Here is a 24067-nt window from a genome sequence, read left to right as displayed (position 1 = left end):
GCTGGTCTGTGTCAGGGAGGGACAGAGTTGTTTCATACTTTTCTTCCCTGCCCTCTCCTTACATTACCTAGCTCCACCCCTGGTGTGCTTGTCCTCTGTTAGAGCATTTCTTTCACACTTCATATTCAGCAATCGAACAGTATACATACCATATAACACAATATAATTTGCACAAGGGTCCTTCACACCCCCACACACAAATTCACAAAAATAACAGATCCACATTATTTATGATCAGAATAGACAAATATTACACCCCCATTCTCTTGTGCAGCAAAATATAACACATTTTCACTTCACAAATCTTTTCACAGATAAGCAAGCACATTATAGCACAGTTGCCCCACACTTTAGACCTTACTTCATCTCCCATAGAACAAAGAAAACTTATCTAGACAATTAATAGAACTGTATAACAAATTTCACTGTCAATTTTCAATAAAAACCTTCATCTGCTTTAATGAGCAAGTAGTCGGGGCACGTTGGATCTATTGCATGTGGGGGTGCATGTTGTCTGTATCCACTCCTGCAGCCTGTTAATCATATGTTGCAATGGTACTATGTGAACACTTAAGGCTGGTTTACATGGGCAGATGATCGCTCAAAGATCGCTCAAACAACAATTTGAGTGACAGCTTTGAGCGATCATTTTGCAGAAATCATTGGTATGTGATCATTGGTATTTAAGTAGCTACTCAGCTACCTAAATACTAATTAGGTGTGCAAATGAAGCCTTCCCTGAACACAGTTAATAGCCTGGGGCTATTATCTGAGTTCAGATCCTTTGTTCTCCAAGGGGAAACAATGCTATCAGCACTCCCCCATGGAGAACTACTGATAAAAGTGAACAACGATTTTTAGGTTGGACTGAATTAATGATCAGCCAGCTTTGCCCGAAAAGCAGACGATGGGCGCACATTTACATGCACCGATGATCGCTAAAACGATTGTCGATTAGCGACTTTTTTTTTAAGCAATCATTGTCTGGTGTAAATGGGCCTTTAGGCCTTAGTCACACGGGCGTTTTTTCGCGCGATTTGCGGATCGCATGACGGATGCGCATCCGCAAATCGCGTGACCGGGGTCCAAAAATCGCACGAAAATCTGCTCCTAGCCGCGTTTCATTAGAAACGGGCCGGAGCTGTCCAGCGCATTGCATTCGATGGAGCCGGCAATACAGCCGGCTCCATTGAAAGCAATGCGCTACGGGCGAGCGCGGGATGAATTGTTGAGAAGGGCTTAAATATATAAGCCCTTTCCTGCAATTCATCCAGAAATGTGTAAAAAAAAATAAAAATATATATATATATATATATATACTCACCTTGTTCCGGCAGACGGAGTTCATGAATTCATGAATGGGTGTGAGTGAGACCTGCCTCTGATTGGCTCAGCGCTGAGCCAATCAGGGGCAGGTCTGACTCACACCCCCTTCACACCCACTGCAGGCTGGCCGCGCTGAACTCCGTCTGCCGGGACAAGGTGAGTATATATATTTTTTTTTATTTTAACACATTTCTGGATGAATTGCAGGGAAGGGCTTATATATTTAAGAGATCCAACACCATCACATTGGTTTTCTGGGCCATTAGATTTTCCATCTGGCAAGCTTAGCCCACGAATCCAAGGCTCGCGTAGCCTCATTTTACGTCACAAATCAATCAAGCATCAAAAAAATTGGGGCTTTGTCTATAGCATCTCCTAGACAAAGTATCCTCTTGTAGGATTGTTTGTGGCGGCTTTGTTGGCAGCACTCTTCACTAAGCTCCTAAAGAACTGTGCCAGTGGCAAACGCTGTATGCATGTTTTGAGCATGCATCAGCATAAAATCTAAATCTAGGACATACATCTATGATATGAGACATCACCAACTGGGCTACACCAGACCGGCTACCGTGCATACCTTGCGGGACCTGGTCTTATGTAACCTATTCCATGAACCAATGTGGTGAATACTTTATACTCTCAACGAACCAACATTTGAGTTCACCGAAAAGTCCACACTCCTGATGAACTGCTAATATCTCGCGGAGAAACGCGTTGAGTCAAGAATTTCAAATCTATACATTAAAACAACATTTCCTAACTAAGTTTATTAGAGTGCAATACAATTGAGTATCATCTCGATCAAAGGTTTTACTCCAATGAGGAAATCTTTTCATCTTTATCGGTTGTGAAGTACACCATACTAACAGATAGCCTACGTAGCTCTCATATTGAATTCGTGACAGAGAAACATTCTATAGAGCTATCAGAAAATTTTACGGAGTACTGTCCAACCCTGAAACATAGTTCTTTGTTTCGAGTGAAAACACACATTCTCAACCCACATTCTTGCTATCGTACACGTGTCGTTTTGTGTGTATACACTCACTGTACCCCTCCTCGAGGGATTTTAGAAACTATTTGTCGCCCACGAGTGTCTTCTTATTTTAAAATACCCAATAAAGCTTACATGTTTTAATTTATCCTAACTGTGAAGGGTATGTTTACTATGGCAAGTGATTTTTGTCACAAGTCAGACACTTGTCCTACAGTATAATTGTTCCCTCTGCGTACCCCTAAAAACTCAGTCTTCACAGGGCAGGACCCACCTAAACCACATACACAGGTGTTTCTTCTGCGTGCCCCTAAAAACTCAGGCTTCACAGGGCAGGACCCACCTAAACAATCGGTCCCTCGTCAGGGATAGGGAACATATTACCAGTAGATTAGGGAACTTAGATCATAGAATATCCACACTAGGACAATTATTCAACCTATTGACACTATTATGGCCTTCAAACACATTGGGTTACACATTCATTCAAACCCAGACAACGAGACAGCTTGTTTGACAGGGTTCTTTGTCATATAAAATGAACCAAATTTAGACCTTAAATGAACCACTCAATATAAATGAACACACTTACCTAACTTTGACCAAACAGAATCACAGAGACACAATGAGGGATAAGAATAACAGTTTCTTACCAGCCAGCATGGTCCTGATTATGGGTCTGTGCATTCTGTCCGTTCGAGAGTAAGTCGGATCAGAGGTTCTGGTCACTTGGTCCCTGTTGAGGCGCCAGCTGTTACACCATAGGTGATTATCATAAGCAGGGCTTCAGGTATATTCATACTTGAGAGGTATATACGGAGAGGTGGCAAATGTCACCAACAAAATTACTCCTAAGTTTACATGAAAATATGAGTCAATTGTTATTAGGCAAAAGACAATAGGACAAGTTAAACAATTTATTTCATCACAACTTATATGTTAAATCTTTGATACCTTATTGTATTCGTGTTTTGTCTATTACCCTTAAAGTTTCAATAAAAATCTTTTGAATACAAAACATTTCTCACATTCTCAACATGAAAATGGCTTCTCCCCTGTGTGAATTCTCAGATGAGTAACGACAGTTGATTTATGCATAAAACATTCACCACAATCTAAACATGTAAATGATGCATAAAACATTCACCACAATCAAAACATGTAAATGGATTTTTTGCCACATTCTGAACATAAAAATGGCTTCTTCCCTTGTGTGGGAATTCCCATATTCCTAACATGAATGTGGCTTCTCCTCTGTGTGTTTTTTCTAATGTTTAATAAGAACATATTTATGTGTGAAAAGATTTCCCATATTCAGAACATAAAAATATCTTCTCTACCTTGTGTGAATTCTCTGATGTAACACAAGACTTGATTTTCGGTTAAAACATTCCCCACATTCAGAACATGAAAATGTCTTCTCCCCTGTGTGAATTCTCTCATGTACAGCAAGATGTGATTTTCGTCTAAAACTTTTCCCACATTCAGAACATGAATATGGCTTCTCCCCTGTGTGAATTATCTGATGTAAAACAAGACTTGATTTTTGGTTAAAACATTTTCCACATTCAGAACAAGAATGGGGCTTTTCCCTCGTGTGAATTCTCTGATGTAACACACGATTTGACTTTTTGTTAAAACATTTCCCACATTCAGAACATGAATATGGCTTCTCTCCTGTGTGAATTCTCTGATGTAAAACAAGACTTGATTTTTGGTTAAAACATTTCCCACATTCAGAACATGAATATGGCTTCTCTCCTGTGTGAATTCTCTCATGTACAGCAAGATGTGATTTTCGTCTAAAACATTTCCCACATTCAGAACATGAAAATGGCTTCTCCCCTGTGTGAATTATCTGATGTAAAACAAGACTTGATTTTTGGTTAAAACATTTTCCACATTCAGAACAAGAAAATGGCTTCTCCCCTGTGTGAATTCTCTGATGTAACACAAGATTTGACTTTTTGTTAAAACATTTCCCACATTCAGAACATGAATATGGCTTCTCTCCTGTGTGAATTCTCTGATGTAAAACAAGACTTGATTTTTGGTTAAAACATTTCCCACATTCAGAACAAGAATGGGGCTTTTCCCTCGTGTGAATTCTCTGATGTAACACAAGATTTGATTTTAGCTTAAAACATTTCCCACATTCAGAACATGAATATGGCTTCTCTCCTGTGTGAATTATCTGATGTAAAACAAGACTTGATTTTTTGTTAAAACATTTCCCACATTCAGAACAAGAATGTGGATTCTCCCCTGTGTGAATTCTCTGATGTAACACAAGACTTGATTTTTGGTTAAAACGTTTCCCACACTCAGAACATGAATATGGCTTCTCCCCTGTGTGATTTCTCTGATGTAACACAAGATTTGATTTATTGTTAAAACATTTCCCACATTCAGAACATGAAAATGGCTTCTCCCCTGTGTGAATTCTCTGATGTAACAAAAGATTTGATTTTCGGTTAAAACATTTACCACACTCAGAACATGAATATGGCTTCTCCCCTGTGTGATTTCTCTGATGTAACACAAGATTTGATTTTTGGTTAAAACATTTCCCACATTCTGAACATGAATATGGCTTTTCCCCTGTATGAATTCTCTGATGTTTAACAAGATCTGATTTATTGTTAAAAGATTTCCCACATTCAGAACATGAATATGGCCTCTCCTCTGTGTGAACTCTTTGTTGTTCAACATCTGTTCCGTAAATTTTATTTTGTTTAACATTCTTCAATGAATCAGAAGATGGAACCTGTTTAGAAGGATCAGAAGATAGATTTTTGCTGTGAAGGGCTGAGGGCATATTTGGGATAATAGCCGGCTTTTCATTTGTATCTTGTATGATACCAGGATCTTCCACTTCATAATCTGTTGATATCAGATGTCCTTTGGAGTTTCTAGTTTTGTCATCTGGCAAGAATAAAATGAATTTTAATATTTTTGAATATAACATTACAATTATACTAATAGTTTATGACATTTGCATATAAATTGTTAAAGGTTTTTCCCATTTACATGAGCCACAATAATTTGTGGAGCACCTAATCTACTGACAGCCATCCTAATGGACCAATTATTTTAGCCAATAAGCTTATTTGTTGTGTTTTCCCATGCGTTGACGTTTAATTAGTACATACAGCTGGAGCTCTCAGCTGCTGATCTTATCCACGGCTCATACAGCTAGTAAGGTTACAGAGCACAGAAGCTTTAAGAAGAAAGTATCACACATTATTCAGGTTGTCCTGCACTGGACAAACAGTACAGGAATCACAGAGAAGTGCAACGTGTTTTGGAGTGTTTATAAACAGATTCACCTCCTTTTTCAATCATGGAACTAATAGATATAAAGCCTCTTACATTAAAAGCGAACCTAGAGGATCACTGGTGCCTGCAAACTCCTCATCCAAGTAAGTGCATCCTCTATTATTTTGTAAACTATTCACTAATCACTAGGTGAATTGCTTAAAGGGGTTGTCCCGCGCAGAAACGTTTTTTTTTAACCCCCCCCCCCCCCCCGTTCGGCGCGAGACAACCCCGATGCAGGGGTTAAAAAAACAAACCGGAGAGTGCTTACCTGAATCCCGGCGGTCCGGCGTCTTCATACTCACCTGCTGAAGATGGCCGCCGGGGTCTGCTCCCTCCGTGGACCGCAGCTCTTCTGTGCGGTCCATTGCCGATTCCAGCCTCCTGATTGGCTGGAATCGGCACGTGACGGGGCGGAGCTACACGGAGCCGGCATTCTGCACGAGCGGCTGCATTGAAGAGAGCAGAAGACCCGGACTGCGCAAGCGCGGCTAATTTGGCCATCGGAGGCCGAAAATAAGTCGGCACCATGGAGACGAGGACGCTAGCAACGGAGCAGGTAAGTATAAAACTTTTGATAACTTCTGTATGGCTCATAATTAATGCACAATGTTCATTACAAAGTGCATTAATATGGCCATACAGAAGTGTATAACCCCACTTGCTGCCGCGGGACAACCCCTTTAATATCAATGGATGACAGAAACTCCCATGGGCGCAATGACAGATCTCAACAACTCCATGCTGAACTGTTGAACCTTGACATATTGATTTAATCTCTTCAGATGCAGAACAGGTCGGACAGTGCCGTCCTCCTTGTGAAGAGATTGGAATATAACCCCCTGCACTGTTTATGGCGAAACAGGGACAATTACAACCTTAGAGGAGAAAGTGTGTATCACATAAGCCAAAGCATTGCACTATGAAGGAGAGATCGGAATTTTGGAACTGAAGAAGCAATCTTTGGGTTTGTAGAAAACTATATGGCATAGCTCGAATAGATAACCTTCTGAACATAGATGTCTGAGCCATGAGTGAGTTAGGTCCCCTTGAATAAAAAAAGTCGTCACCCCACTCTGATTGCCTTGGTTCTGAACAGCCATATGCATAGAAGATTTAGTATAGGCGGGCTTGGAGTATAGTGGCCAGGGACACCAGGACGGGCGCAGTTTGTAGGAGAGTGTTTTGTTTTGGAGCGGCAAAAGAAACAAATTTGGAGCCTCTTCTTCTGTGCAGAACCACACGTGACTGGCTTTGTTTTCTGGTAGATGAGAACTCTTACCACAAATAGCTTTAGAAACAGTATTGGCTAGTCAACTGTCTCTCATAGGGAAATCTTCATACTCCCCAGGAACATGCCACCCCAAGGAGCATCTGCTAGGAAGCTTGGTATAGGTTGACTGGTTTTGTTGGGTGGGTGGGGGGTTGGAAGTGGAGTAAAGAAAGTTGGCTGCAGTGGTGGTGGTAAAAAGAAAGAGGAAGGAAAAGAGGGAGGAGAGAATACTTACCTCAGTGGAGAAAATACTCACCTAACTACCATAGACAGTAGAGCTCCGAGACTCTGAGCTAAAACTGATTAGCTGGCTTCTGCAGGAGGTGTATAGCTGGGAGGAGAAACTAACCCTTTTTTTTTTGCTTAGTGTACACCCTATAGTGGTAGTAGCTATACCCATGGTTTTCAACTGTGTCTCCCAATGCAAAAGTCGAGAAATAAACAGTGTTTTTTTATTAGGATTGTAAAAATCTAAAGTAAAATAAAAAAAATCTACAAATTGGTATTACCACATCCATAAAGGTCTACTTAGGTCTCCATCAGAAAAAAATAAAATAATGAAAAGCTATCAAAAAGTTTTATATGTTCCCCAAAATGGTACCAATGCAAACTACAGGTCACCCCACAAAAATCGAGCCCTCACACAGTCCTATCAATGGAAAAATGAGAGACAAAATGTAATAAAAAGCAATCAAAAAGTCGTATGTATTCTAAAATAGTACTAACAAAAACTACAAGAGGTTAATATGGATTTTTTAAAAACTGCTATTGTGTGCGGGACTGATAGTTTTAATCCTAATGTGACTTAAAAGGTCCCCTAATTTTTGTTTGAGCAGCGTATTATGAAAAAAATTCTTAACATTGTTTTTGGCTAAATAAGGCAACATTCAGCAGAAAACCCTGACAACACAGACTCTTCTCTACATGTAGTCTCACCTGGGGGGTCATCTGTAGGAATCCCCTCCTTACACGGCTGATCCCCCCTCACATGTGTCTCTGTAGCATCAATAGGGATCGGATCTTCATCCGGATTCACAAGCTGTGAAATAAATATGGTAAAAGTCATCACACAGTTGGAGAAGTCGTGTGGAAGGTTTTATATGGCCAGAAAAGGTCATTAATTAGTATGAGGAGCCGGAATGACATGACAGCAGTAGTGATCTGGGCCAAATAGCTGCAGGTCTCCTGTATAACTCCAACCTGTTGCTTCTTTATTCCAACCAGAAGTCTCCAGAACTAGAAAAGATGCAGAGATCTAATGTCTGTGGTTGGCTGTAATCCCGCCATCTCCAGCTTTCTCATTACACAATTATATATATATATATATATATATATATATATATATATATATATATATATATATATATATATATATATATATATATATATATATATATATATATATATGTATATATATATGTGTGTGTGTATGTGTGTGTGTGTGAAAGCCCTCACTCACTCACTGACCAGTTCTCTAACTTCCCGATGTCATACAACCATGAAATTTGGGATGATCATTCTTTAGGTCCTAAATAGGAAAATCAAAGGGGTCATGGTAAGTGCACCCCTATGTAATGTAACTTCTCGGTGTCGTACAAGCGTGAAATTTGGCTCAAGCATTCTTTAGGTCCTATATGGGGAGAGTGGAAGTGGTGGCACATTCTGCAGAGGGACATCGGTACTTGCAGCCTGAGGAGAATCTAACGCTCCTCTATATGTATACATATTTTATTCCTCGGTTACTCTAAGCTAACCTTGACATCATTAAATTTTCTGTGCAAACAACATGTAAACACCTGGATCAAATTAAATTGGGCATGGCCGAGCCTATCAGTTAGTATACATATAAAGGGAAAGCCCTCACTGACTAAGTAATTCTCTTACTTCCCGATGTCGCATAAACATGAAATTCGGCATGACCATTCTTTAGGTCCTAAATAGGAAACGTAAAGGAATCACAACTCAAAAATTCAATGCTAAGTGCAAATGTATTTGCACACCTGTGCAATGTACCAAATCTAATTCTCTAACTTTCCGATGTCGTACAAACATGAAATTTGGCAGGAGCATTCTTTAGGTCCTATATAGTAAAAGTATAGGGGTCAAAATTTAAAACTACAACGCTTATTGCAAAAATACTGGCACCCCTGTGTAATGTACCAAATCTAATTCTCTAACTTCATGATGTCGAACAAACAAGAAATTAGGCATGACCATTCTTTAGGTCCTAAATAGAAAAAGTAAAGGGGGTCACAACTTGAAAATGCAATGCTAAGTGCAAAAGTATTGGCACCCCTGTGTAATGTAGCAAATCTAATTCTCTAACTTCCTGGTGTCATACAAACATGAACTTTGACAGGAGCATTCTTTAGTTCCTAAATAGGGAAAGTAAAGGGGTCACAAGTCAATTATTCAATGCTAATTGCAAAGGTAAGTGCATCCCTATGTAATGTAGTTTCCTGTTGTCGTACAATCGTAAAATTTGGCGCAAGTATTCTTTAGGTCCTAAATGAGGAGAGTGTGAGGGGTGGCATATTCTGCAGAGGGACATCGGTACACGCAGCCTGAGAAAAATCTAATGCTCCTCTGTGTGTATACACATTTTATTCCTCAGTTACTCTAAAGTAACCTTGACTTCATAAAATTTTCCGTGCAATATATAATTAGACTGAACACAAGACCTTGTCAGCCATCCTACTGACCAGAGAGATTTCATGAGACCTTCTCTCCATCTACCTGATCATCCTGTGAAAGAGAAGGATAGGGACACCTCTCCGCTGCTGTTCTCTTACTGGTTCTACCTGCAGAAAACACAGACAGCCACTGACTTCATTCTCTACATACCAATAATAAAGGCCGTGTGGATTTAGTCCTGTCTATTACCTGGTAATGGGGGGGACTGGTGGTCCTCCATCATGACGTCCTTGTACAGATCCTGGTGTTCTTCTAAATACTCCCACTCCTCCATGGAGAAATAGACAGTGACGTCCTGACACCTTATAGGAACCTGACAACACAATGATACTGTCATCACCCAGACACCTTAAACCCCATAGCGTTACTGAATAATGTCCCAGCATTCCCAGCAGCGTCACCTCTCCAGTCAGCAGCTCAATCATCTTGTTGGTGAGTTCTAGGATCTTCTGTTCATCGATCTCCTCCAGTATCAGGGAGTGAGGTGGAGGCCCTGTGATTGGACTAAGGGGTCTTCCCAATCTATCAGATACTGGGGCCTGACAGTCGTCACTAGAAGTCTTCTTCACTACCGTGTAATCCTGTTTATGGGGAGATACATCCATAAATATCCCTGCAGACATTCCCGGAGTCCTTCATGTCTCCAGTTATGTCCAACAATTAGTAAGATTCTCCTCACATCTGTGTTCATCATCTCCGTTGTTCTACTCAGTCACAGGAGCAGAAGAACAAAATGATCAGAGTTTTGGTTCTGTCAGATGACAGACAATAATGACCCCCAACAACCTCCAATTGCCTTATAGTAGATCTGTTGGGTTTCCGTCATTCTGCCAGAACAACCGGCTCTATTATTTTCCCGGAATTTATGATGAATCAGCAGTAAATCCTCTGCCGTAGATGTGACCAGAGACTGACATAGATAAGAATGATGGAACGTGACGTCATCCCCAGAATCTCTCACCTCTCCTGTAAGCCGGAAGAGTATCTCTAGGGTGAGGGTGAATATACCCTCCGCCATCTTGTCCCGGTTCCTCTCCATTCTTGTTGGGTCAATCAGGAAATTGATCCGCTATAGAAGATATCAGCTGAGTATCCTGAAAGGGAAGAAGAGAAGACAATGTAACCCCCCCACCCGCAAATCTCTGTATTATAGTTGATTCAAAGACAGCAATGAATATGCGTGTTTTTAGACGGGCGATTTTTAGTATGATTTCTGTGCGTTGCGAGATGCACACAAATTGCACATGAAAAGAGCCCATTATTTTACATGGGTTAATTTACATGAGCGATTTTTCTCTTGAACTGATCGCAGAATGTCCTATTTTTGGGTGATACTGCTTATTATTTTCTTTATAACAAAAAAAACATTTGCACCACAATCGCATGCTGTACGGTGTTTATGCGAGTGCACCGTAAATGTTCTGTTTTTCTATTTTACTATTTGAACAACATGCTATTTTAACACACGTGAAAATCTCATGTGCAGCGATGCTTTTTTTCACAAAGCACACATCGCACTCACAGGTAAGAATGCATATAGAAAGTTCAGTATTGGATCAGTCTTGCACGCGCCAATATAAGTACGGTCTAAGGATGCATAAGCACAGACATTTAAAAAGTTGTGCCCGAGATTCTCGGGGGCAACAGTGATCAGTTAACACTTGGCCATCCCACCCATGTGCATCCGATGTGCGGGACACCACACAGTGATGTACTATTATCAGCTGAGATTCGGACAAGAACGGGACATGCTGCTATTTTTTTTCTTGGACTATTCATCCGAATAAACAAAAAAGTATACGTGAATCTTCCCCTATCAAATGAATGGATCTGAAAATGAATGAAAAAACGTCGTTGTGAGTGTACCCTAAAGATGATAAACACAATAATGGGATTTTTACCGCAAGGTTTATTGACCCGAACTCAGAGCATTATTGGGACCTATGATGCTTTGAATTCTGGTCAGTAAAACTCGTGGTTGGACTGGAACACACGTCCGTATCACAGACGAGGAAATGTGTCCGTAATATCCTCAGCTGAAACTTGCCTTTAAGGGGCGTTGTCACAAAAAAATTTTTTTACCAACTTCTGCACCCCACGTAAAATACAAAATAGATTATACTCACCAATCGTCAGCCCCCTGGAATGCAGGTAAATGGCTACCATTGCCCGAGCACTGGCCTGGGGTTGTACGGCTTGGAGAAAGTCGGGTGACTGCTGCAGCCAATCAGAGTCTGCAGCAACACTGTCCCAAACTCCTGGTATCGATCCACCCAGAATATTAGCACTGATGCAAGGAGTACAACCTCTGATTGGAAGCAGCAGTAAACTAACTTCCATTCAGGGCTGAGGAGAGGCGAGAATGCTTTATTAATTTAAGGGGGGGTCCAGCAGCTAGAATTTTTGTTTTTGTGACAAAATCCCATTAAATATCTAATATACTACTGTGTTATATCTCTCCATGATGCGCTCCACTGTAGATCGCTTCGCTCCTGTCCATGCATAACTCACCCACGCGCTCCGTTCTGCCAACACACTCAGACTAAACACCTCTCTATTTCTAACTTCACATGCTCGCCTCCAAGATTCCTCTACAGCAGCACCGATCCTCTGGAATGCTCTACCCCCAACATCCGGACAATCCCTGACACACAGAGCTTCTGATGCACCTTAAAGACACACCTCTTTATAGAAGCATACCAATGATCTAGTCCCCCATCCCCACAATTTGCCCTCTGTCTATTCCTATGGCTATCCACTTTTGCCTATCATGTATACTTCCTGTCCCAGACCTCCTATATTACCCCTACCCCGTTTGTGTCCGAAAAATACTGTATATCACATATTATCGTCACATTGCTGTGTTCCCCCTTGCTCCACCTCCTGTCCCTGTACCTTTTGTGTCAACCCCACCTCCTTTCTTTCCAAATAATGGAATACCACATGTAACTTTTGTAATTTTTGTAATTTCTTCATCCCCTAATGGAGTCTCCTCACTACTGAACACTGCGTATAAAGCATTAAATCTAAACCTTACACAGTTGACTTCCCAAGTCCTCTCACATGGGATCACGAGAATTAATAATAAATACAGAGCATCTTGGAGCTTCAATGATGAAGGGAAATCAAGATGTGAAAAACAACAGTCTGTATAGAGCCAATAATATACAGTAGGGATCAACAATTTTTTCTTTTTTTTTGGGGGGGGGGGGTTATTTCCACTTTTCAAAAGCTATAACATTATTTTATCATCAACATGGCTATATTAAACAAAAAATATAGTTTAGAACCCAACGTAACTCCCAACATTCCCTATTGAAGAATATTTTGAGCAAAAAGTGGGAAACTCTATGGGGGTATCCTCTCTTAGTTACTAAAATTCCAGAACATCCATCGGTGGTCTTCCATAGAAACCATAGGCTGCTATTTTGGAACCTTCTCACCCTTGCAAACAGAGCGCTCTCCACAATATTCGATCAGCCATGGATCCATCATTAAAAGACTCCTTTAAGTGTGGGATACGGGGGTTGTAAGTGTTGCTCTAACATTTATCATAACTGGAAGGAAATTGATGCAGGACAATTAAATCAATACCCCTTAGGGACTTTATGAATTGTGGTTTGAGCTACATCTACTTGCTGGATTGCCTACTTGCTGAGAACTAGAGCAAACCACTATCGCTGGAATATCCAGATGGGGTTCACGAAGCATGGTGCCTCTAAACATTTTCTCGGCCACCATGATAGTGACCTCACCTACATGCGTTTGACACCACTGGAAAAGATTCCTCAAGGGGAATTTTTGACATTAAGGAGAAATTAAATGTTTTCTATTTTCCGGATGAGAACAGTTACACCTCAGGCTGCGTCAGACGGGCATTTTGTTTTTTGCGCACCTATGTGCGCAAAAAAAATCACATCTGTTAGAACCATTGGTTTCCTATGAAGTGCTCACATTTCCATTTTTTTAGAGGCTCAAAATACTCGTACCTACAAAAGATAGGACAGGCGTGCTTTAAATGCGTGCCGGTAAGGACCGTGCTGCGCGTAAAGACAGCAGTGACAGGGGATTAGGGGACTTTGTTTGGAGGGCGGATAGAAAAAAAAAGCATTAAGTTTCTGGACTATGTTTACATAGTGGAACAAAGAACATAAACCACCATAGGTAACATGTGAAATAATAGATGGAGAGGGAAACTTTCCGTATATGGGCCCTAATGCAAAATCTGTTAAGCCCCGCGAGGAGTCCTCTCATCACTGAACACTGTAACAGCACTGTCACAGTGTTCAGTGATGAGGGGTCTGCAGCGAGGACAAAAGATTTCCCTGTCACTGCTATCCCATTGATTTCAATGAGGCCAGCGCTGCTGCCGCCCCATTGGCAGCAGTGGGATGACAGTAACGCCTGCTGCGATTATTCTTTTGGGGGGCTTGAAATATAAGCCCTATCCCGAAAATCATCCCTAGCTGTGAATTCAATGAATCATTGAGCGCTGCCTCTGATTAACTGAGCGCTCTGACCAAACAGAGGCACTGCTCAGCTGCCATTCAATGAATGGCTGAGTGCTGCCTCTGATTGGACACAGCACTCAACCTATCAGAGGCAACACTTTATGGAGGCGGAGATCTTTCTATCCCTGGCCACCAGAAGGCAGATGAAGATTCCTAGGGATGGGGAGAAGAGCCAGACATTGCTTCTAGGTGGGTTCATTTATTTATTTTTTTCACAGATAGGGATTATTTTAAGGGTAAGGCTTATATTTCAAGCACCCCCCAATCCTGAAAATGAATTGCAGCAGGGGTTGCCTTCATCTCATTGCCTTCTATGGGGCAGCAGCAGCGCCGGTCCCATTGAAAGCAATTGGATGGTATCGCGCTCCTCTGCCAAAGCTGTCACAGCTGTAGCAGGGGATTCTTTCATCCCTGCAAGGAGTCCCATCATCACTGAACACTTTGACAGTGCTGTCACAGTGTTCAGTGATGGGGGGACCTTCGTGAAGCAGCTGCGCTTCTGCAAGCACAGCTGCTCCACACACTTTTTTGCTCACATGTATAAGAATGCACGGGGCTTCGGTCACGCGCATTTTGTACATCCGTGGAGTGCATTTTTTTTGCGCACATAGGCGCACAAAATTTTGAGGTTTTAAATTTCGGGTTACCTTTTTACGATAAATAACTTCATATTTACTTTATGTTTTGGTTTAATCTATATAATTTTTATTTCAATGTTTTAATAGAAATGTCTTCCTGTTCAAGAGCTTTTCTACCATGGGGTGTAATAACCAACATCTTGCATTTTGAGCTAATGTCAAAATGATTTATATTCAAACTTTAAGCAGACCACCTATTTTAATTTATTTCTTACTATTATTCATTATTTTAAATTTCAACAACCCATTTTTAAACAACCCAAACGGCGCTAATCTCGTTACCCCCCTGGGCGGTCTGTGTGAATCTCTGGTTCAACCCCTCCTGTTTCCATCACATATGTCGGCCATATAATCTTCGCCATACTCATTTATCTATTTAGTTACTCAGTTTATACATTACAGTGTATTCTCACCATAATCCCACCTACAATCCAGTAACATGCTATTGAAAAAAAACAAAAAACTTAACTGTTTATATATTTTTATGTCCCTCTATGTATTTATGGTGAATTAAGTCCTACTTCTTTACTCATATTATGATTTTTTAATTTAGTCTTATAATTTTCATATGGGCAATGTAACACTGTTGATCCATCAACCATTTCCAGATGCTGGGCAACAAGAACGTGCGCTCCAGCGATGCAGATAGCGGCACTCTTTTGGCATTTGCACGCCGAAATGGTGGAAAACCATGTGCCAAAATGGTCATTTTGGCGGGACAATTTGACTGCTCTTCTGATCTTCTGGCCAATTGAGTGCCATTTTTGTGCTCCAGGCAATGTGATTGAGCATCACTACCTTCTGAGTTTAGCCACACCCAAATTGTCAGGAATTACACACCCAGTTGAGCATTTTGGAGGTAGATTGCAAACACACTAATCAGTAGACGAGAGACCATGTACTTTATAAATTGAGTGTCCTTCTCCTTTACGCTTGATAAAAAGAGAACCTCCTTCGAAATGTGTTGCAAGACTTTTATTTCTGTATGTATATTCTAGCAATAAAATAGTATCCAATTTGGGATCATGGGCCTTATCCTCTCCAGTGATTATTTTAAAGCACAAGTGGGGGTGTTTTCAATCTTGGACCCCTCCCCCACAAATAACATAACTGTAGAGATGAGCGAACCTACTCGTTTCGAGTAATTACTCGATCGAGCACCGCAATTTTCGAGTACTTCCGTACTCAGGTGAAAAGATTCGGGGGCGGGGGAGGCGTGGCAGAGCGGGGTGTAGCAGCGGGGAACAGGGGGGAGCCCTCTCTCTCTCCCTCTCCCCCCCCCCACTCCCCGCTGCAACCCCCCACTCACCCACGGTGCCCCCCGAATCTTTTCGCCCGAGTACGGAAGTACTCGAAAAATGCGGTGCTCGGGCGAAAAAGGGGCATGGCCGAGTAGGTTCGCTCATCTCTACATAAGTGCCATTGCTTTTCTAGCAGGTTCGCTCATCTCTACATAAGTGCCATTGCTTTTCTCTGCATGCTACCTTCTTTTGGACATAAGTCATCTACGCAACCTCTAGAGTGCTTGAACTTTTTCTTTTTTAATTTTGTTTGTTTCCAAACTTCCCAAAGTAGCGTTACATGGTCAATAATCTCCTGCTGCCTCCCTGGTGTCTACACTATAAGAAGCTGGGAGCCGCAAAACTCCAACTGCAGAGCCAGACAGGGGACATGGAAGTAATCTGTGCCTACATGACCTGCGATGATGACACTATCATCTGATCAGTCACCCGTGTGGGAGGAGAAAAGGGATCACATGACCCGGTCTCTACGCTCAGTGTATGCAGGTCTCTGCGTAGACACCTGGTCATGTGATCAAGCTTGAAAAAGACGGTGGAGGTCAAAACGAAGCTGCTTGTCTTTTCGTTATGGGAGAATATGCTGCTGAGTATTTGTTTTTCTCTTGGATTAATTACCCTCACTTAAGAAATTTTTTTTTTGTATCTAATCTGTGTCTCCTCCTTTTCAGTTTCGTCCCATTGCTTCTACTCTTTCCTTGTGCAGATGAGAATAGGGCTGATCCCTCTGCAGTGTGACAGCCCTTCAGATATTTGTAGACAGCTATTAAGTCTCCACTCAACCTTCTTTTTTGCAAGCTAAATACTCCCGAGTCCTTTAACTATTCCTCGTAGGACATGATTTGCAGACCGCTCACCATCTTGGTGACTTCTTTGAATTTGCTCCAGTTTGCTGATGTCTTTTTAAAATTGTGGTGCAAAAAACTGGACAGAGTATTCCAGATGAGGTCTAAATAAGTAGAGGGGATAATGACCTCACGTGATCTAGACTTTATGCTTCTCTTAATTCATCCCAGAAATGTGTTTGCCTTTTTGGCTGCTGCATCACATTATTGACTCATGTTCAGCCTATGATCTATTAGTATACCTTAGTCCTTTTCACATGTGCTGCTGCTTAGCCCAACTCCTACCATGCTGTATGTTTTTTTTTTTCATGTTTCTTGCTCAGATGTAGGACTTTGCATTTCTCCCTGTTAAATACCATTCTGTAAGTCGCCACCCACTGTTAACGTTTGTCCAGATTTTTTTGAATCCTCTCTCCTCCAATGTTAAGCCATTGTTCCTGCCTTTGTGTCGTTTGAAAACTCAATAGGTTTCTCCCTCAATTCCCTTATCTAAATCATTAATAAAAATCTTGAACGCTAGGCCTAGGACACAGTCTTGTGATACCCGACTCAAAATATTCTTCCACTTGAATGCGTAGGCATTTATGACCTCTCTTTGAGTGGAATCATGTAGCCTGTTCTGAATCCACCTAACTGTTGCCTTGTCAATCCCATGTTTGGTCATTTTTTCAATGAGTATGGTATGAGATACTTTGTCAAATGCTTTACTAAAGTCAAGATATACTATATCCACCGCATTTCCCTGATCAACCCAGTCGGTGATTCTGTCATAGAAAGATATTAGATTTGACTGACATGACTTGCTTGTTACAAACCCATGCTGGCTCTGGTAATTACTCCATTCTTATCCAAGTACTTGCAGACATGCTGTTTAACAATTTGTACAATGATCTTTCCCATACGAGATGGAGGGGCGGAACCGTATGTGTAGGAGTTAATCATGCAGCATAAATGACATGATAACTTTTTTCTGCAGACTTGTACAATTATGATGATACCAAAATTAATATATATATACATATATATTTATGTCCCTGGAGGGAAACTGAATCGGTGAGGCTATGATCGCTCTGATAATACACTGCTGTACTGCAATGCATCATAGCTTATCCTAGTGATCACAGACCCGGACGCTATTGACGCATTTATTTGCCATGGCAACCCATTGTCCCTCCACATTTACATGGTTCTCCCTCTGTGAACCTTTTAGATGCTGCTGTTGCAGTGGTAGGCCAGCAGTCAGATGATGGACGCTCAACTTCTCTGCCCGCACCATCTATAGGATGTAACTGTTCGTCCATTTACAGGAATGCCTTCTCTCCTAGCATGTACATATAAGCCCCGGAGCAGGAAGGGGTTAACCAGGGGGATTTATTATGTTGTAATAAATTTGTAAGTGATTTGTATGAGTCCGGCTGCTGTAGAAGGATCAGGTGTCCAAAACGTGTCCAGCTCTTCCTGCTAAATGCTATAAATACTACATGAAGCAGGAAAGAGAAGTTTTGGAAGATTTACTGATTTCAGAAGACATCCAGAAGATCTTGAAGCGACGAGACGGTGGCTGCACCTCACAAACCTGAGGCTGGCGGCTGCGAGGCATGGGATAGGACTCCTCCGGAACGCCGGCAGAAGCTGCTGTCCGTCAACACAAGCCATCCTCTCCATGGCAAAAAATGAGAGGGTCCTGCAGCCACTCGCTGCAACTGACTATTGTATTTTTCCAAAATAATTGCCAGTGATAGCAATAGCTACTTCATCACTTGTTGACGCATTAAAACATCCTTTATGTTGACCAGAAGGTATTTTGTCCGCCCGAATAGCTACCTTAAATGTATCACAGGTAGAGATGAGCGAACGTACTCGTCCGAGCTTGATACTCGTTCGAGTATTAGCGTGTTCGGGATGCTCGTTACTCGTAATTAGTACCACGCGATGTTCGGGTTACTTTCACTTTCATCTCTGAGACGTTAGCGCGCTTTTCTGGCCAATAGAAAGACAGAGAAGGCATTACAACTTCCCCCTGCGACGTTCAAGCCCTATACCACCCCCCTGCAGTGAGTGTCTGGCGAGATCAGGTGTCACCCGAGTATAAAAATCGGCCCCTCCCGCGGCTCGCCACAGATGCTTTCTGACATAGCTCAGGGAAAGTGCTGCTGATGCTGATGCTGCTATAGGGAGAGTGTTAGGAGTATTTTAGACTTCAAGAACCCCAACGGTCCTTCTTAGGGCCACATCTAACCGTGTGCAGTACTGTGGAGGCTGCTTTTTGCAGTGTTGCACATTTTTTTTTTTGGTATATCGGCCGTGCAGAGCATTGCGCCCTGCAGTAATACTCCAGGGCCAGAAGTGCTTAGGCAGGGACAGAAGACATATTGATTGAATATAGGCAGTGGGCCTTTGCAAAAAAAATTTGGGGAAAAAGATCTATTTGGGCTGCCTGTGAGTGTCCTCAGTGTTCTGGGTCTCTGCTGGGTGTAGTAGTTCTCCAAATTCATACGCAGCCAGCTAAGTGTTACAGCAGGCTTGCGCAAAATTATTTCCTGGCTCTGTCTGGGCTGTGAAATCACCGCTGTATTGCAGTCCACAGTGCAACACTCTGCAGTTCTTTGACATACTCCAGGGCCAGAAGCGCTTAGGCAGGGACAGAAGACATATTGATTATTGATTGAATATAGGCAGTGGGCCTTTGCAAATACATTTGGGGAAAAAGATCTATTTGGGCTGCCTGTGACTGTCCTCAGTGTTCTGGGTCTCTGCTGAGTGTAGTAGTTCTCCAAATTCATACGCAGCCAGCTAAGTGTTACAGCAGGCTTGCGCAAAATTATTTCCTGGCTCTGTCTGGGCTGTGAAATCACCGCTGTATTGCAGTCCACAGTGCAACACTCTGCAGTTCTTTGACATACTCCAGGGCCAGAAGCGCTTAGGCAGGGACAGAAGACATATTGATTATTGATTGAATATAGGCAGTGGGCCTTTGCAAATACATTTGGGGAAAAAAATCTATTTGGGCTGCCTGTAACTGTCCTCAGTGTTCTGGGTCTCTGCTGGGTGTAATAGTTCTCCAAAGTCATACGCAGCCAGCTAAGTGTTACAGCAGGCTTGCGCAAAATTATTTCCTGGCGTTCCGTAAGCGAAGTCAGCCTCCAACCACAGGCCAATAAGCGGCACATTTAATTACAGCGTTCTGTTTCTGCACTACTGGTAATACAGCATGCTGAGGGGTAGGGGTAGGCCTAGAGGACGTGGACGCGGGCGAGGACGCGGAGGCCCAAGTCAGGGTGTGGGCACAGGCCCAGCCAGTTGGGTGGCCAGGGGTAGAGGCAGGGCCAGACCGAATAATCCACCAACTGTTTCCCAAACCGCCCCCTCGCGCCATGCCACCCTGCAGAGGTCAAGGTGCTCTACGGTGTGGCAGTTTTTCACAAAGACGCCTGACGACCAACGAACAGAGGTGTGCAACCTTTGTCGCACCAAGATCAGCTGGGGAGCCACCACCACCAGCATGCGCAGGCATATGATGGCCAAGCACCCCACAAGGTGGGACGAAGGCCGTTCACCGCCTCCGGTTTGCACCACTGCCTCTCCCCCTGTGCCCCAACCTGCCACTGAGATCCAACCCCCCTCTCAGGACACAGGCACTACCGTCTCCTGGCCTGCACCCACACCCTCACCTCCGCTGTCCTCGGCCCCATCCAGCAATGTCTCTCAGCGCAGCGTCCAGACGTCGCTAGCGCCACTGTTTGAGCGCGAGCGCAAGTACGCCGCCACGCACCCGCACGCTCAAGCGTTAAACGTGCACATAGCCAAATTGATCAGCCTGGAGGTGCTGCCGTATAGGCTTGTGGAAACGGAGGCTTTCAAAAGCATGATGGCGGCGGCGGCCCCGCGCTACTCGGTTTCCAGTCGCCACTATTTTTCCCGATGTGCCGTCCCAGGCCTGCACGACCACGTCTCCCGCAACATTGTACGCGCCCTCACCAACGCGGTTACTGCCAAGGTCCACTTAACAACAGACACGTGGACAAGCACAGGCGGGCAGGGCCACTATATCTCCCTGACGGCACATTGGGTGAATTTAGTGCAGGCTGGGACAGAGTCAGAGCCCGGGACCGCTCACGTCCTACCCACCCTCCGAATTGCGTGCCCCAGCTCGGTGGTGGTATCGGCGGCGGTGTATGCTTCCTCCACTAAACCACCCTCCTCCTCCTCCTACGCAACCTCTGTCTCGCAATCAAGATGTGTCAGCAGCAGCACGTCGCCAGCAGTCGGTGTCGCGCGGCATGGCAGCACAGCGGTGGGCAAGCGTCAGCAGGCCGTGCTGAAACTACTCAGCTTAGGAGATAAGAGCCAGACGGCCCACGAACTGCTGCAGGGTCTGACAGAGCAGACCGACTGTTGGCTTTCGCCGCTGAGCCTCCAACCGGGCATGGTCGTGTGTGACAACGGCAGTAACCTGGTGGCGGCTCTGCAGCTCAGCAGCCTCACGCACGTGCCATGCCTGGCCCATGTCTTTAATTTGGTGGTTCAGCGCTTTCTGAAAAGCTACCCACGCTTGTCATACCTGCTCGGAAAGGTGCGCCGGGTCAGCGTACAGTTCCGCAACTCCAAGACGGACGCTGCCACCCTGCGGACCCTGCAACATCGGTTTCATCTGCCAGTGCACCGATTGCTGTGCGACGTGCCCACACAGTGGAACTCTACGCTCCACATGTTGGCCAGGCTCTATGAGCAGCGTAGAGCTATTGCGGAATACCAACTCCAACATGGGCGGCGTAGTGGGAGTCAGCCTCCTCAATTATTTACAGAAGAGTGGGCCTGGTTGGCAGCCATCTGCCAGGTCCTTGGAAACTTTGAGGAGTATACCCAGATGCTGAGCGGGGGATGCTGCAATCATTAGCGTCACCATTCCTCTGCTATGCCTCTTGAGAAGTTCCCTGCAAAGCATAAAGGCAGACGCTTTGCACTCGGAAACGGAGGTGGGGGAAGACAGTATGTCGCTGGATAGTCAGAGCACCCTCATGTCTATATCTCAGCTCGTTGAGGAGGAGGAGGAGGGGGAGGAGCATGAGGAGGAGGGGGAAGAGACAGCTTGGCCCACTGCTGAGGGTACAGATGCTGCTTGCCTGTCATCCTTTCAGCGTGTATGGCCAGAGGAGGAGGAGAAGGAGGAGGATCCTGAAAGTGATCTTCCGAGTGAGGACAGCCATGTGTTGCGTACAGGTACCCTGGCACACATGGCTGACTTCATGTTAGGATGCCTTTCTCGTGACTCTCGCGTTACACGTATTCTGGCCACTACGGATTACTGGGTGTACACACTGCTCGACCCACGGTATAAGGAGAGCCTTTCCACTCTCATTCCCGAAGAGGAAAGGGGTTCGAGAATGATGCTATACCACAGGGCGCTGGTGGACAAACTGATGGTAAACTTCCCATCCGACAGGGCTAGTGGCAGAAGGCGCATTTCCGCGGTCCAGGTAGCAGGGGAGGCGCAGAGATCAGGCAGCATGTACAGCGCAGGGCAGGGGACCATTATCCAAGGCCTTTGCCAGCTTTCTGGCTCCCCAGCAAGACTGTGTCACCGGTCCCCAGTCAAGGCTGAGTTGGCGGGAGCACTGTAAAAGGATGGTGAGGGAGTACGTAGCCGATCGCACGACCGTCCTCGGTGACGCCTCTGCCCCCTACAACTACTGGGTGTCGAAGCTGGACACGTGGCCTGAACTTGCGCTGTATGCCCTGGAGGTGCTTGCTTGTTCTGCGGCTAGCGTCTTGTCAGAGAGTGTGTTTAGTGCGGCTGGGGGAATCATCACGGATAAGCGTACCCACCTGTCAACCAACAGTGCCGACAGGCTTACACTCATCAAGATAAACAAAGCCTGGATTTCCCCAGACTTCTCTTCTCCACCAGCGGACAGCAGCGATACCTAAGCAATACGTAGGCTGCACCCGCGGATGGAAGCATCGTTCTCTATCACCATCCAAAACGGGGACCTTTTTGCTTCATCAATCTGTGTATAATATTCCTCCTCCTCCTCCTGCTCCTCCTCCTGAAACCTCACATAATCACGCCGAACGGGCAATTTTTCTTAGGCCCACAAGGCTCAGTCATATAATTTTTGTAAACAATTTTTATACGTTTCAATGCTCATTAAAGCGTTGAAACTTTCACCTCAACCAATTTTTATTTTTACTGGGCTGCCTCCAGGCCTAGTTACCAATTAAGCCACATTAACCAAAGCGATTAATGGGTTTCACCTGCCCTCTTGGTTGGGCATGGGCAATTTTTCTCAGGTACATTAGTACTGTTGGTACACCAATTTTTGGGGGCCCTCGCCTACAGTGTAATCCAATTAATTTTTAGCCCACCTGCATTACAGCTGACATTACATCAGCTGTGTTGGGCACTGCAATGGGATATATTTATGTACCGCCGGTGGCTTCCTGGCACCCACCCATGCTGTGGGTGCACAGGGAGTTGTAACTGCATGTGTCCACTTCTAAAGAACCCCAGTCTGACTGGGGCATGCAGTGTGGGCCGAAGCCCACCTGCATTAAACATGACATTACCACAGCTGTGATGGGCAATGCAATGGGATATATTTATGTACCGCCGGTGGCTTCCTGGCACCCACCCATGCTGTGGGTCCACAGGGAGTTGTAACTGCATGTGTACACTTCTAAAGAACCCCAGTCTGACTGGGGCATGCAGTGTGGGCCGAAGCCCACCTGCATTAAACATGACATTACCTCAGCTGTGATGGGCAATGCAATGGGATATATTTATGTACCGCCGGTGGGTTCCAGGGAGCCACCCATGCTGTCGGTCCACAGGGAGTTGTAACTGCATGTGTCCACTTCTAAAGAACCCCAGTCTGACTGGGGCATGCAGTGTGGGCCGAAGCCCACCTGCATTAAACATGACATTACCACAGCTGTGATGGGCAATGCAATGGGATATATTTATGTACCGCCGGTGGCTTCCTGGAATCCACCCATGCTGTGGGTCCACAGGGAGTTGTAACTGCATGTGTCCACTTCTAAAGAACCCCAGTCTGACTGGGGCATGCAGTGTGGGCCGAAGCCCACCTGCATTAAACATGACATTACCTCAGCTGTGATGGGCAATGCAATGGGATATATTTATGTACCGCCGGTGGGTTCCAGGGAGCC

General features: G+C 44.1%; 1 protein-coding gene across 2 annotated transcripts in view; it reads right to left on the bottom strand.

Moving 5' to 3' along the window:
• LOC136624512 (zinc finger protein 585A-like) overlaps positions 1-9914 on the bottom strand; it is a 51710-nt gene extending 41796 nt beyond the window's left edge. The window contains exons 1-6 of one of the 2 annotated variants that reach the window (XM_066598499.1): positions 9795-9914; positions 9648-9712; positions 7822-7950; positions 6111-6129; positions 5016-5245; positions 3189-4934 (exon numbers count right to left, since the gene is read on the bottom strand). In XM_066598499.1, the coding sequence (XP_066454596.1) occupies positions 3657-4934; positions 5016-5245; positions 6111-6129; positions 7822-7950; positions 9648-9712; positions 9795-9879 (1806 nt within the window). In that variant the 5' untranslated portion in view covers positions 9880-9914 and the 3' untranslated portion in view covers positions 3189-3656. Of the gene's footprint in view, positions 1-3188; positions 5246-6110; positions 6130-7821; positions 7951-9647; positions 9713-9794 lie in introns of those variants that run through there. The other variant, XM_066598498.1, reaches the window with a different exon arrangement.
• Positions 9915-24067: the final 14153 nt, after the last annotated feature.

This window comes from Eleutherodactylus coqui, chromosome 4 (assembly GCF_035609145.1).
Source record: "Eleutherodactylus coqui strain aEleCoq1 chromosome 4, aEleCoq1.hap1, whole genome shotgun sequence".
Classification (NCBI taxonomy): Eukaryota; Metazoa; Chordata; class Amphibia; order Anura; family Eleutherodactylidae; genus Eleutherodactylus; species Eleutherodactylus coqui.
The sequence above is the reverse complement of the archived record's forward strand: the minus strand, read 5'-3'. Positions and strand labels throughout refer to the sequence as shown.